The sequence below is a fragment of the Amblyomma americanum genome, chromosome 4, assembly GCF_052857255.1.
Source record: "Amblyomma americanum isolate KBUSLIRL-KWMA chromosome 4, ASM5285725v1, whole genome shotgun sequence".
In the NCBI taxonomy this organism is placed as follows: Eukaryota; Metazoa; Arthropoda; class Arachnida; order Ixodida; family Ixodidae; genus Amblyomma; species Amblyomma americanum.
In genome coordinates this window covers 55,710,162-55,723,302 of record NC_135500.1, presented here as the reverse complement: position 1 = coordinate 55,723,302, position 13,141 = coordinate 55,710,162, and the positions used below count along the sequence as shown (strand labels likewise).

General features: G+C 42.8%; 1 protein-coding gene across 2 annotated transcripts in view; it reads left to right on the top strand.

Annotated features, from left to right (window-relative positions):
* Window positions 1-13,141, top strand: part of Stam (signal transducing adaptor molecule) — a 48,997-nt gene that overhangs the window by 3,079 nt on the left and 32,777 nt on the right. The window contains exons 2-4 of one of the 2 annotated variants that reach the window (XM_077660970.1): window positions 1,678-1,836; window positions 8,186-8,346; window positions 11,563-11,658. In XM_077660970.1, the coding sequence (XP_077517096.1) occupies window positions 8,296-8,346; window positions 11,563-11,658 (147 nt within the window). In that variant the 5' untranslated portion in view covers window positions 1,678-1,836; window positions 8,186-8,295. The remainder of the gene's footprint in view (window positions 1-1,677; window positions 1,837-8,185; window positions 8,347-11,562; window positions 11,659-13,141) is intronic. The other variant, XM_077660969.1, reaches the window with a different exon arrangement.

Genomic DNA, 13,141 nt, shown 5'->3' with positions numbered 1-13,141 from the left:
AGCAATCTCCAGGTAGTTGTCAGTGTATTGCCCCTTTGATCACTTGAAATGTTTGATGGCAGTGAGTTTATACTGGAGCGGTAGAAATGCTTCTGTCTTATCTGCACATGTAAAAATATACTCCGTTAGTTTTGTTAGCATTTCAGTTCTCAATAAGCCTTTACAGATGAGGAGACTAACTTCAGAGTTATTTGTGCTTTGCTGCTTTACTTTACGGTTTTAATTTTTATGTATTAGAACTCTGCATTCTTGATCGAAAGTCACTGCAGTTAATATTTCCCGCATTAGTAATGAACTGGTTGTGCTAGATACAGATGAAGTCTGGAACGGTGGAAGCGGTCAGTTGGAAGCCACGGCTAGTGCTGAGGCCAAGGCTCCTGAGCTCTCATTGAGAGTAGGTTTGACTTGAGCAGAGCGCAAAACTGTGCAGATGTTTTGGAGCAAATTGGAAAACCCAAGGATTTGATTGGGAATTGTACAGCCTAGTGCTTCTGAAATCTTCTTTCAGTACCCCTCAGTGGCTGACAGGACACTGCAAGTGCCTGTGGGCTATTTTTCATTTCCACTGGCCAATCTGAAGTGGCTTTTCACCGTTGAAAGCCAACAGTCGTGCGCATTTGCTAGAGCCGGTTTTTGCAATCTGGGGAGAGCACCAGAGAAAATAGTTGTCGATGTATTCTCTGCATCAAAGTTGAAGCCAAGAGTAACTGATGAACGGACAGCAGTAACAGGCACTAACCTGTGGTAATTTGCCGTGAGCCGTCACAGTTTTGGCTGGTTAATTGGCACTTTAGTGCACCTCTTTCCCACACCAGGTGCATTTCAGCCGCAGGTTTTGCTATTTGCTCCCACCACTGCGCATGTGGCTGGAAAGGAAAGCGTTGCACATTTTGACGGGGTGAGCCAACAGCTGTCGTTGCAGTTGGCAATGCAGGGCAGAAGGGTGGGACCAGGAAGCTGAGCGTACAGGAAGTGTCTCCGTGCCCCGCATTTGCTGCTCATTGCTTTGTTTTGTGCCCGAGTACTTACGTGTTTCTCTGTGCACTCTGCTGTCAATGTTGGTTTGCGCCTGAAACTAAAATCCACCAGCCTAACTCAGTGCTGTTGAATTGAGCAAGGGATGCTTGTCCTTGCAGTGGGGTGGGTGCATTGGCTTTGGGCTTCCCTGTTCACATTGTTCCCCAACGTTAACATCTGAAGGATGTCGACGTTTAGTAGTTTTTACATTTCCTGTGTCGGAGGCCCAACTTAGGCTTTGTTGGTGCTAACTTGCACAAGACAGTTGTGAAACGTGGAGGATTTATTCTTTATATAACTGTCTAACATAACTGTCTTCATGTATAACTAGTACACCTGTGCAAACTGACATGCATAACTGTTTAAAGACCCGGGTAGAGAGAGGGTAGGAAGGTGGGATTCTTGAGAACACAAAACAAAGTGCATGAGAGTTGAAGGGGGAGCCTCAGTGTGCTTAGCCAATGTTTCAACAAGGGGACCAGCTTGTTTAAGTTCACATGTTATAGCAATGTGTACGTTTAACTCTGCGTATAGGTTTACCATTTAAAGGAACGATTGTCATTGTGTAGGCTGCAGTGGGCATGTTGTTTTGGCAAAGCATTATTGGTTTCTGCACATCTGAAAAGAATTTACTGATGAAAAATTTTCTGGGTACTGCAGAGAGTGGCCAAGCTGGGAACTCTGTTGCTGAGCTGACTTAGGGCCTGCTTGCGCCCGTTTTCTCATGGCATACAACAGGAGTGGTGGTTACTCATGTGGTGTATTGCCTGAAGAGATATTGCCAGCAGGCTGCTCTATCAGCTCCTTGAGATAAGCAGGGTTAGTCAGCCAGTTCCTGTTATCATGGGGCTTGTCTGCAAATGAGATGCATGGCAAGCTTGTAGTTGTCTGTCTGAAGTGCCCCTGATTGTTTCTGTGTGCTGCCATTTTTACTTCAGATTAAGCGCAGATAAAAGCATTGACAGGAGTGCTTCATTCAGGCTTGCAAGCATTGTCAGTGTATTGTGCCCCCCTTGATATTGAATACAGTTTCATATTGGTTGAAGGAGGGAATGCCGACAAATAGGTGTTAAGCAGATTTGGCTGAGAGGCTCGGTAATGACTTGTGAAGCAAAAGTTGCGTCTTACTTGAAAGCTTACTTATAGACGCCACATGAAATCTCCTGCCGTCACTGAACCTTTGTTGGACACTTACTGAAGTGTTAGCCACCGCGGTGACTCAGTGGTTGTGGCATTCGGCTGTTGACCCGAAAGACGCAAGTTGATCCTGACCACGGCAGTGGAATTTCGATGAAGGCGAAATTCTAGAGGCCTGTGTAGTGTGCGATGTCAGTGGTTAAAGGACAATAGACACCTAATTTTATTGCGCGTTTTCCTTTGTGCAACGATGTATTAGACATTTAAATACGTGGATTATCAGGTAATATTTGCCTACAATTGCTAAATAATTTATAATTGAATTCCTTCTGTCATGCTGTTTCGGTTTCATTGACCAACCGACAACTGTGATGTCAAGTTGATGTTTTTATCACGTGATCCACTAGGAAAACTGTAATATAACCGTTGATATGTAGTTGTCATTCACTACGACATTTAATCCAGCCTCTTTCAAAATCTAGAATGACAAAAAATGACCTATCAGCGATTATATTACAGTTTGTCGAGTGGATCACGTGAGCAAAACATCAACTTGATGTTACAGTTGTCATTCGGTCGATAAAACCAAAACCTCATCAAGAAGAAATTCAATTATAAATTACTTGCCAGTTGTAGATGTACACAAATGTCTAATTCATCGTTTGAAAGAAGAAAACACGCAAGCAAAAATTTGGTCTCTATAATCCTCTAAAGAACCCTAGGTGGTCAAAATCTTCGGAGCCCTTTTTTATGGTATCGCTCATAGCCTGCGTAACTTTGGAATGTTAAAACCCGTAAAAATTACTGGAGTCAAATTTGTTGTGGGAAAGAATCTTGAGTTGTGAGATTGCCCATAGGTTTTCATCTTGCTTGGCAAGGTTTTGACGTGATTGCCTACTGTACGTTTGTATGAAATCCATTTCTGCCGTTCTTCCTTATTTTCTTGGAAAAAGTATATAAAGCGCACTCAGGACAACGGACAAGGGAGACCAAACAACACAAGTGCCTTGTTGTTGTTTGTTATTTTGTTGTTGGAGAGGTACCTATTGTGGGGTTTTATAAGGGGGAGATAAATACGTTTTCCCCCACTTAATCGCGGCTGACACAGTTCAGAACTGCCAGACCCCACCCTGTGATTGTGTACGCTACCGAGCTCACGCTGACCACGGCGGGCCTTGCTCTGAAGGAACAGATGAACAATACATTGGCTGACACAAACAGGCATTTATTGCTACAAGAACGATAACACCAGCTAGCAAAAAATACGGTAAGGAATCGAGATCGTCTGACTTGCCAGCAAGGTTACGAGCGAATGTTAGCCCACGCTAGGTGAGGGATACTCCGAAGCCGGATGGGACGGGATACGGGAGCGAGTCTCCCCGCCACTTCCTCGCCCCGCTGGCGAAGAGCGGAGCCGGGAGCCGCGAGCGACACGTCCGCTTGAGCCGACAATCCCAGCCAAAGAGAGTGCGCTCTCCCACGTGCGCAGCAATCATGCCGTTTGTGGTGCCCTCCCTTTGTAGTTAAGGTAACTAACCAGGGAAAGTCACGTGGCGCACCCCTTCTAACGTGAAGCCATGGGAGGGTGCACCGGTGGAAAGCAAGCCACGAGGGGAAGCGCGGGGCTTAGTCCCCACACTATATGTTTAGGTGCTTTGCTTTTGTGTTGGCATATTTCCCAAGTCAAATTTAACGGGTCATTTTAGCACTGAAGAAAGGCTATCTAGTGTTTTAGCTTTGATGTAAATAATTTGTTGCTTAAAACAGCTCTTGGTTTGTTTGTTTTTTGTACTTGTTGCTTCCTGCTTTGTTGTCAGGCTCGAGAAAAGTGGAGTGAATGTGATTTTTTTGTTGGAAGCTTTTCCATACAACCTTGTAGAGAAAATTGGCTGTGGGCAGTCAAATCAAGACTGTCTCTATTATGAGCAGACAATGGATTCAGCGCACAAAAGTATCTTTCCTAGAGAAATGTGAACTTCATCGCTGCTTGTCTTAGCAGGCTGTCGACTTTTGCGGTAGTTTATAATATTGCCGCATGCAAGAAGACGCCAAAAATGACGACTGGATCTACGAGCGCAAGTCTGGAACAGGAAGAAGCTGAAAACGCGCAGAGACTCTTTCTGGTGGACCAGTAAACCGTTTTTGTCTTCAGCTCTCCTCGGGGGTTCCACCGAGTCGTGACAATATTAGGAGGGCCACGAAGGCAAAAACTCTCCGGCACCTGTGTGAAGCGTGCACCTGCCAACTATCCCTCGTGATGCCGGACCAAGAATGATTCAGAAAATGATGATGGCTAAAAATTACTCAGCAAAAAGTAATTAAGACGAAGTTGCGAATAAAAATGGAATCTGAATAGAATCAGAAAAATTGGAATAGGTCGGCGAGTGAAATAAAAGTTCCATCGCATTTCTGCCACATCAATCTGATTGCTTGCCCCTGAATTTTTTTATAGGTGCTTTCCTCCATCTTGATAGTTGAGGTTGTGGTCTCATTTGAAAACGGCCACAGTTGTTCATATATCTTTGACTAAGGAAATTGTAACTAGTTCAAGGATTATGTCCCTTCAGATCAGTTGTCTGACCAGTAAATGCATTGCTTGTTGCACTATCTTAGATAGCAAGATTATAGACTGCAGCAGAACCCCCCCGTAATTGTTAAATTCCTCAGCTACAAAAGTAACTCATGATTTTTGATTATGCACCTAAGCTCTAAGACGTTACGGACCCCAAGGTTTATATTGAAGATTTTTCACCTGTGATCCAATTTGCCCGGAAAAAAGCTTCGAGATTTCCCCCATGTAAACCGTGATCCAAACGAAAAAGCCAGGTATTCTTTTGACAAACTTAGTCTCTTGAAGAAGCAGTACCAATATGATGCGGTGAATGACAGTCTGTTTATGGGCTCCCACCAACCATCTCCAACCGAAGCAGTCAACAACCAAAGCAGCCAACCATGACAAGCTACAGCTCGGCAACAGGCTACTCAGACAACCCCGTTTTCGTTCTTTCATCTCAGCAAATTTTAGAAGCATTATCAATAAGCAAGACCAACTTGCCTCCTTCATCTATACTTGAACAGAACCGTGGAACAGGACAGAAATGTGGTGGTCGGAACTGACACGTGGTTGATAGTTCAGAGCTTCAGATTTCAAACTTGTTTTCTATCTTTTGCAAAGATAGAGCAGATAAAGAGGTGGTGTCACGATTGCTCTGGGAAAAGACACTCATGCAGTGCTTATCACTGTAGATAGTGCATTTGAAATTTTGTGGGCTTCTTGCTCATTGCCGAACTTTACAGTAGTTATCGGTGCATGTTTCAGGCCACCGGATTCCACTGACTTTGCCGCAGAGTTAAACGATGTTTTAACGCATGTTCATATTAAATACGTGAACTCTCCTATTATCCTGGCCAGAGACTTTAACTTCCCATGCATCAGTTGGTCATCTGTTTCAACTGCTGATTCCAGTAAGCCTTGTGGGTCTTTCTCAATTTTTATTTCAACTGACGCAGCTTGTTTCTTCTCCGTCAAGGGCTGACGCCATGCTTGATTTAGTTTGTTGCAACTCACCCCGAACGTGCCTCTGTGACTGTACTTGAATGTATCAGTCACCACCTAGTTGTTCACTGTGTGTTCCAGTCAGCTACTCCGAAGGTATCTGCATCTAAAAAATTGATTTATGATTTTGCTAAATCAGACTTGGACAGTATTAACTGCTTTGATAGCTACTGTTATTTCTTTGAGTCTACATATTCTAATCAAAGTGTCTCTGAAAACTTGGTACTTTTCCGTGATATGTTTAAAAATTCGCACGAGAAATACGTTCCTAAAAGGTGGCTTTCAATGGCAGAGAATAATGTATGGTTCACGAGGGATATCAAACCATGTGTCATCAAAAAGAAACTCCTGCATGCAAAAGTTATGCGCACTGAAGCTACATAGACTGGACCGCGTACCTATGCTTACAAAGACATGCAAGCAAAAAATTGAAGAAGCGAACGATAAATTGGTTTAATTTTGACGTGCCGAACTTCTTGAAAAACAACTGCAAAAAGTTTTGGAAAGTGATTTCTTCTGTGCCAAAAAAGGAACACCCGTACTTAGTTTTTGCAGATTGTACCTCAATAGACGCAATTGATATGTGCAATCAATTTAACTCATTTTTCTGCACCATTTTTGAGCAAGAAAAGTCTTTGTCTATTGTTGGACCTGTATTTGGCACTGAATGCACAATTCCCTATATAAAAATGAATTTTGAGCATGTAGAGTTGGCTGTTGAACGTTTGTCTACTTTTTTGAGCCCAGGCCTGGATGAAATTAGTACAAAATGTTTTGCAAACACCTACACATCACGCATCCTGGTGCTCATCTTTCAGCAATCGCTTGATACCCCGATCCGCCGATGATTGTGTAGTTTACCGTCCAATCTCTAATCTCACTGACTGTGTTATATTGCAGAACAATTTGTCTAAATTAGATAGGTGGTGCTCTGAATGGGAAATGACTATTTACGCTAAAAAAACTATGTTAATGAGTTTCAGTGCCTGCTGTCACGTTTTGTCAAACACCTACACCATCAGCGATATTAAAATAGTCTGTTGAATCTTTCGAATACTTAGAGTGTTTTTAACTCTTAATCTGTCGTGGAGCATGCATATCAATCACGTTCTGACTAACACATATAAAACTTTAGGTTTTCTTAACTGGTCACTTTGCAAAGCTAACAAAGATACACGACTAATTGCTTATACCACGCTGTCCAGACCGAAGCTTGAATTTGTCATTCATTTGGTGTCCTCATCAACAGTACCTTAGTAACAAATTAGAGACTGCAAAACAAGGCCAGCCGATTCATTTTACGTCAGTACTCTCGTTTCTCAAGTGTCACTGTAATAAAAGAGAACCTTAACCTCCCTACGTTGGGAAGCAGATGTAGGATATCACGCCTTGCCTTTTTTCATAAATTATATTTTAACCCCACACCTTACTCCGCACCACTAATTAGGCCTGCCATGCGCACATTTCATCAACTTGACCGCAATAAAATAATCGAACCTCCGTTTGCGCGAACAGGCGCAGTCAGATTTTCGTTTTTCTGCCTCACGATAAGAGAATAGAATCCCCTCCCCCATTCTGTAGTTAACATGATTGGTTGCGATAAATTTCTTTCAATGCTAAGAGATAGTCTGACAGAGTAGGTGTGCAACGTTTATCTTTTGACTGGTTTGTTTTGCATTCTTGGTGATTTTTTTTTTCAAAAGTGTTTGCATAAGTTGTTTTCCATGCGTGCATGTTTTAATTCAGGCATATCGTATTTTTTATTTCTGACTGCTCTGCTTAAACCGTTGTTGTGATGGCTTCCTGCATGCTCTTTAATTGTTGTTATGTTGCTATTGTAGTTTGTTTATTGTATTTCTTGCCTAATGTCCCCCCCCCTTCCACTATGTAAGGCCCACATGGTCCTTAGGGTAAGTGAAAAAAAAAATGGAAATTTGATTTTTTGGGTGGCATCTGTGGGTCTTTCCTCTCGAGTGTAGTTTCTTTCTCTTTCTTAAGCGTAAATAAGCTGCTTATGTATTATTCATTATTCTTTGTTCACCAAATACCCTGCATCCCAGACGTATTGCAGGTTAGAAAGAAATCTTCATTCAGGGGAGCTGACACTGGCGTTTCAGATACTTCATTCTTTTGTGCTGTCGTTTTCAAACACACACGGAAAAATTTCACCATAGGTATGTTCTGTCACAGTACTGACTGATGTGATGATGATATTACTACCGCATTTAGTGTGGCTGTTTCAGGTGTACATGGCTTTCAGGTCCACTTGCGTGTCTTAGTTATTAAGTACAAGATTTTCATTTGTGTTCTTCAAGAAGGACAGTAGCTCCCGCTTGAATTCATTGTTGTTTGTTAAACTGTCTTTGTGCCCATACTTAGGTGGGGTTTCAGTACTGGTACTGGCCTTTCGCTTTGTATGCAGCCAGCACATCTAAAATAAGGACAGTGATGATGTCCTGTGTGTGTGCATTTCAGAGAAGGCAACAAGCGAGCGCAACACGAGCGAGGACTGGGCCCTCATCCTGGACATCTGTGACCGGGTGGGTGCCGTGCCGGGGGGTCCCAAGGACTGCCTCCAGTGTATCATGCGTCGCATGAACCACTCCATCCCACAAGTGGCACTGCAGGCGCTTACGGTGAGTGGATGGTAGTGTTCAAGCATACCAGGCGCTTGCACAAGGCAATATTAGTGACTGGCTCCTCCTTGAGCCTTAAAATAGTGTTCGAAACGACTTGGAGACAAATAAAGAAACAGGATTGAAACCGAAACTGGGCTCAAAGGTGATGCTCTGTGTGACCCACAAATGGTGTCGTGGACAGTATAATTGAAAAAAATCGCGCATGCAGGTTGAATTGCTAAATTAACAGCTTTAAGAGGTAACTGTGCTTAAGAAATGACTGAAATAACTGAAGAACAACTTTACTTTGCAAGCACAGAGCGAGTATCAACTGGCAGGTAATCTTTAAATCTATTTGTGCTTTATTCAGAATTTTCCTTAAAAGGCCAGAAGACTGAGGAGAATGTACTACAGCGAGAGTGTTCTAGAATGTGTGACCATCAAAACCGCCTGTAATACATAATGGCTTGTGTACTTGATGCAACTCACTTGATGCAATCTGAATGGCCCCATAATTCTTCATGCTACTTCTCTAGTGCGACGAAAATTGCTTTTGCTCTGTGTACTCTGAGGAGCATGCGCACTTTCTACTTCCTAAATTGGCCAAAAAAATGTTTTTTTTTAAAATAATTGTATCCGTTTGTATGCTTCGTTTTTATGCCGTCCTGAACTAGTGAAGTTGACAAAGCAGTACTCTAAAAAAAAATTGCTTCCTGAACTGCTGTGGCTGTGATGGTTTTCTGCCTAGATACTCACCTTGCGGAGCTGATTTCTTCACGGCTGTTGTATCTATTTTGACCGGATTAGTTTAATAATGTTGCGCTCCTGGGAAAATAGTGCAGGTGAAGACATTCGTTGTTTTTCAGATTTGCGAATTTTAAATCTCTTGTATGAAATTTTCTTCTCACCCTAGGTGTGACTATGGACACTGCATGAAAAAAAATTCAATACCAAAATTTATGCTTTGGAAAAAAAAAATTTTTTCTTTGATGTCTTGGCCTGTAGCACGCCAGCAGCAACATAATGAATGTTAATCCTGCCTTCTGCCACATTTTTCTAACTCTTAAGGCTTTTCACAAGATTCAGAGGAAGAATATACATTTGAAAACAATAGGAAGAATATACATGTGAAAACAATTTTCTTGAGCTGTAGCAGTGAAATTTTGTATGATTAGTCATAAACTTGCTTTTAATATGCTAGTAAAATGTAATGTATAATTACATTAAGAATTACAATGTAATCAAAATTCTTGAGGCCCGTATGCTGTGTGATGTCAGTGCACATTAAAGAACCACAGGTGGTTGAAATTTGCAGAGCCATTCACCATGGTGTTCCTCTTAGCCTGAGTTTTGGGATGTCAAACCCCCATAAACAATAAACCAAAATTGCATTAAGAAATAAAAAATTTTGTGCTGAAAGCCACGTCCCGGTTAGTATTCAGACGGTCGGCGTGTATTCTCTAAGCGATTCATTCAACTACCGCCTTGTTTGTACGGTGCAAATGTGTTGCTCATGGTCCCCAAGAACTGTACGAGCAGCTGTATTTGAAGAAAAAAATTTGGTGGGTGCACTGCACATGTTTTCCCTATGTGGGATGCATGGTTTAGATACAAAACACAAGTGACGCCCACCAGGAAGTTGTCATGCTGCCCCGAGATTGTCCAAATGAGCGCAATGATGCCTTGCTTCAAAGAGAATGGGCACGAGAGGTTGTAGGGGCCTTTCACATTTATATCGAGTGATGGCCCAAGTGCTCTATCAGTTTCAACAGCTGATATGGAAAGGTCGTTTTCCAATGGTGTGCATGTCTGCACAGTGCTGCGTAATCTGCTGAAAGGGTTCGTGCGGGTCTCCTGGATTGGGTCAAGCCCAGTTGGAAATGCAAACACTCATAGGCAGAAGAAAAAAGTGGGTGGCATTCTCTTACTCCAGGTGCCGTTCTGCCTGATTTAACCACCCAGGAAGAAGGCCCCGGGGGAAAAAAAACAGCATGCACAGAATGTGCGCATAGCCCAGGCTCTCCTGCCTTGTGTGTGAACACAGTCACATGTCTCTGAGAAGAACACCCTCTCTCTGAAGATGATTCTCCTACCATTTACTAATCCCTCTGCACATGGCCCACATCCATCATAATTGGCTCCCCCCCACCAGTTGGCCTCCAGTTTGCTCTGTCTTGCACCAGCCGTGACCACCCTGGTCTCAGCACTGTGGTAGATGTGCCATATTTTTCGTACAATAGTTTGCGAACTATACCTGTTTAGCAGCTGATATTTTGCTGATGTGGAAACTCTGTGGGTGTGGACTGTATATGTCTTAATTTTATAAGATCATTTTGTCAGAGCAGAATGAGCTTAGCTTACCTGTCGACATAAAAAAATAAAAGCACCCGACTATGGCTGCAACATTTTACCGTGCTGAATCGCATAGCGAAATCAGCTTCAATATGCAAACAAATGCTGCCGGCAGTACCTAAGGTGGCTGCTTTTTAGTGCTTGAATTTGTGAGCACATGCGAAAAACCTCAATAAATGATGCCAGAGGCATCGTAGCCTTTTCTTGAAGTACAGTTGAGATGGCTACAAAAAGATGAAGAGCCTTTCCAGCAGCGCCAGAGCTGAGTTGAGTGGAGCGTGCGCAAGCAGTAAAGTTGAGCAGAGCGACGGACAAAGAATTTGTTGTCAATGAAGTAAGTGCACAGATGTGGGCTGCTTCCCTGAAACATCAGCTGACATTCTAAGAAACTTAATTTTAGCTGAGATTCATCCTCGCAACTATACACAAGGAGTGGACTATGTGAGCAAAAACTTTTTATTTTAGGCTGAAATTTGCCTCTGCAGGCTATATACTGGGTGCGGAATATAGTCTGGAAAATACAGTAATCCAACCTGTAAAAATTTGCCTCATGTGTTTAGTTGTTAACATTTGCGGAGTTGTGTGTTGGGGTCTTTTTATAATACGTTAGTGGCTGCCAGTTGATCAGTAAGCAGTCGCTAGTCTGTACTTCTACTGCTTGTGTGGCTTTCTATCCTTTGTCCATCACCGTATTCTCACAAAAGGAAAAAGCAGGTATCTGAGGCATTTCAGCTGCTGGGCTAATTTATTACTGGTTTGGAAATATTTTTATTTTCATTTTTCCAGTTGCAGTCATCAGGATTCTCCTGTGTGGTGTGACTCCCTGCAGCCAGGCATGTGTGTGTATATGTGTAATGTCTCTTTCCCTTGACATGTGTGCAGTTGTTGGACGCCTGCGTAAAGAACTGCGGCAAGATCTTCCACCTTGAGGTGTGCTCTCGAGAGTTTGAATCGGAGTGCAAGAAGCTCCTCTCCAAGGTGAGTGCTTTGATAGCTTCGGGCAAGCTTTGCACACTTCGATAGTGTCTGCATAAGGTCAGTTGTAGACTAGCTTAGGGGTGTTAGTGCTTCCATATGTGTGTTGTAATGCATGTGGAGTAATTGCTTCCTGGGGGCAGGTTGAGGGTGTAGGGTTGCTTATTCATTACTTTCATTTATTTATTCATGTACCTGTATTGTGTCCTGAAGACATAGCTGTGGGGCAGGGTATTTTTACAAAAAAAGTGACAAAATGTCAAAAGCAATTGAAATCGTCAAAGCAAAAGAGGAAGAGTCCAGCAAAAGAAATGGCAGTAACAATATTATGTGACAGAAAGGTAAGCAGACTTAACACAGATAACTCACCAGCAGGATACTAGGCACTTAAAACAAAAAAGAAAAAATACAGGGATAAAATTTTCACACTGAAGCCCATAGGTGCTCCGTCAGCAAAACTGGAAAAGTGTCATCAGCAGCTGAATTGGCACATTCCGGTAGCCGGCCACCATGGTGGCATTTTGAGGGAGGTGAAGCGCTGGATGCTCGTTTACTGGGTGATGTCAGTGCATGAATCCCAGGTGGTCAAAATTGTCTGAAGCCCTCCACTACGGTGTCCCTCATATCCCAAGTCACTTTGAAACATGAAATTCCATAAAATTAAATCAAATCAAACATTCTGGTAGCCTGTCCTATTGTTTTTGTTTTTTTTTACATGGGAAAAATGAAGATTGCTATACAGAATTGTGCTAAGCTATTTCACGAATTCTGCAGGTATGGTCTTTTCTGGCAGAGATATATTTAGGGAGCTTCAGGTAAAGATTGCGATCAACTAAAACTTTTCCCCGTGCTGTTTGCTTGCATGATGATCGTGAATTTTTGAATTTGCTTAGTGCAAGCCTTAATAATAAACATCCTATATCAAGAACTTGCCATGAGAATGTTGTCTTCAGTGCGATCATGCCGGATCAAACCTTAAAAGTTGGTCATGAAACATGCAGACCTATCCTGAACAGCTTCTAATTTTTTTTTATAAGTGTGATGGAATTAGGACCCCAGACTGCGGTTGCACACTCTAGGATGGAACAAACATTCATCCTTGTGGCTATTTTGAAAGTGCTAGCTGTTTAGGCCGAGTTTTTTGGCCAACTCACGTTCGTTGTCATCAACAGTGTCTGTGCAGCTGAGCTTGACTAGGAGGAGGGGGCAGGGTGGCACACCACACGGGCACAGTACCTCCCCTTGGGGTACGACCACTTGGCCACCCTGTCCACCTACTAGCTCCATGTCTTGCGTTGTGCTGCAACTTTTGCAGAACAAACACAGCCCCTGGCAAAGGCACCTTAGTGTTAACAGTCAGTTCACATCCATGTAGCCGGCCCTTTCTACGTGTAATCATTATTTCATTATCACCTTTCTATGTGTAATCATTATTGCATGCCAGCTAGCGCTGATTTTCCTCATCAGTTTTTTCTGGAGGCTGGTC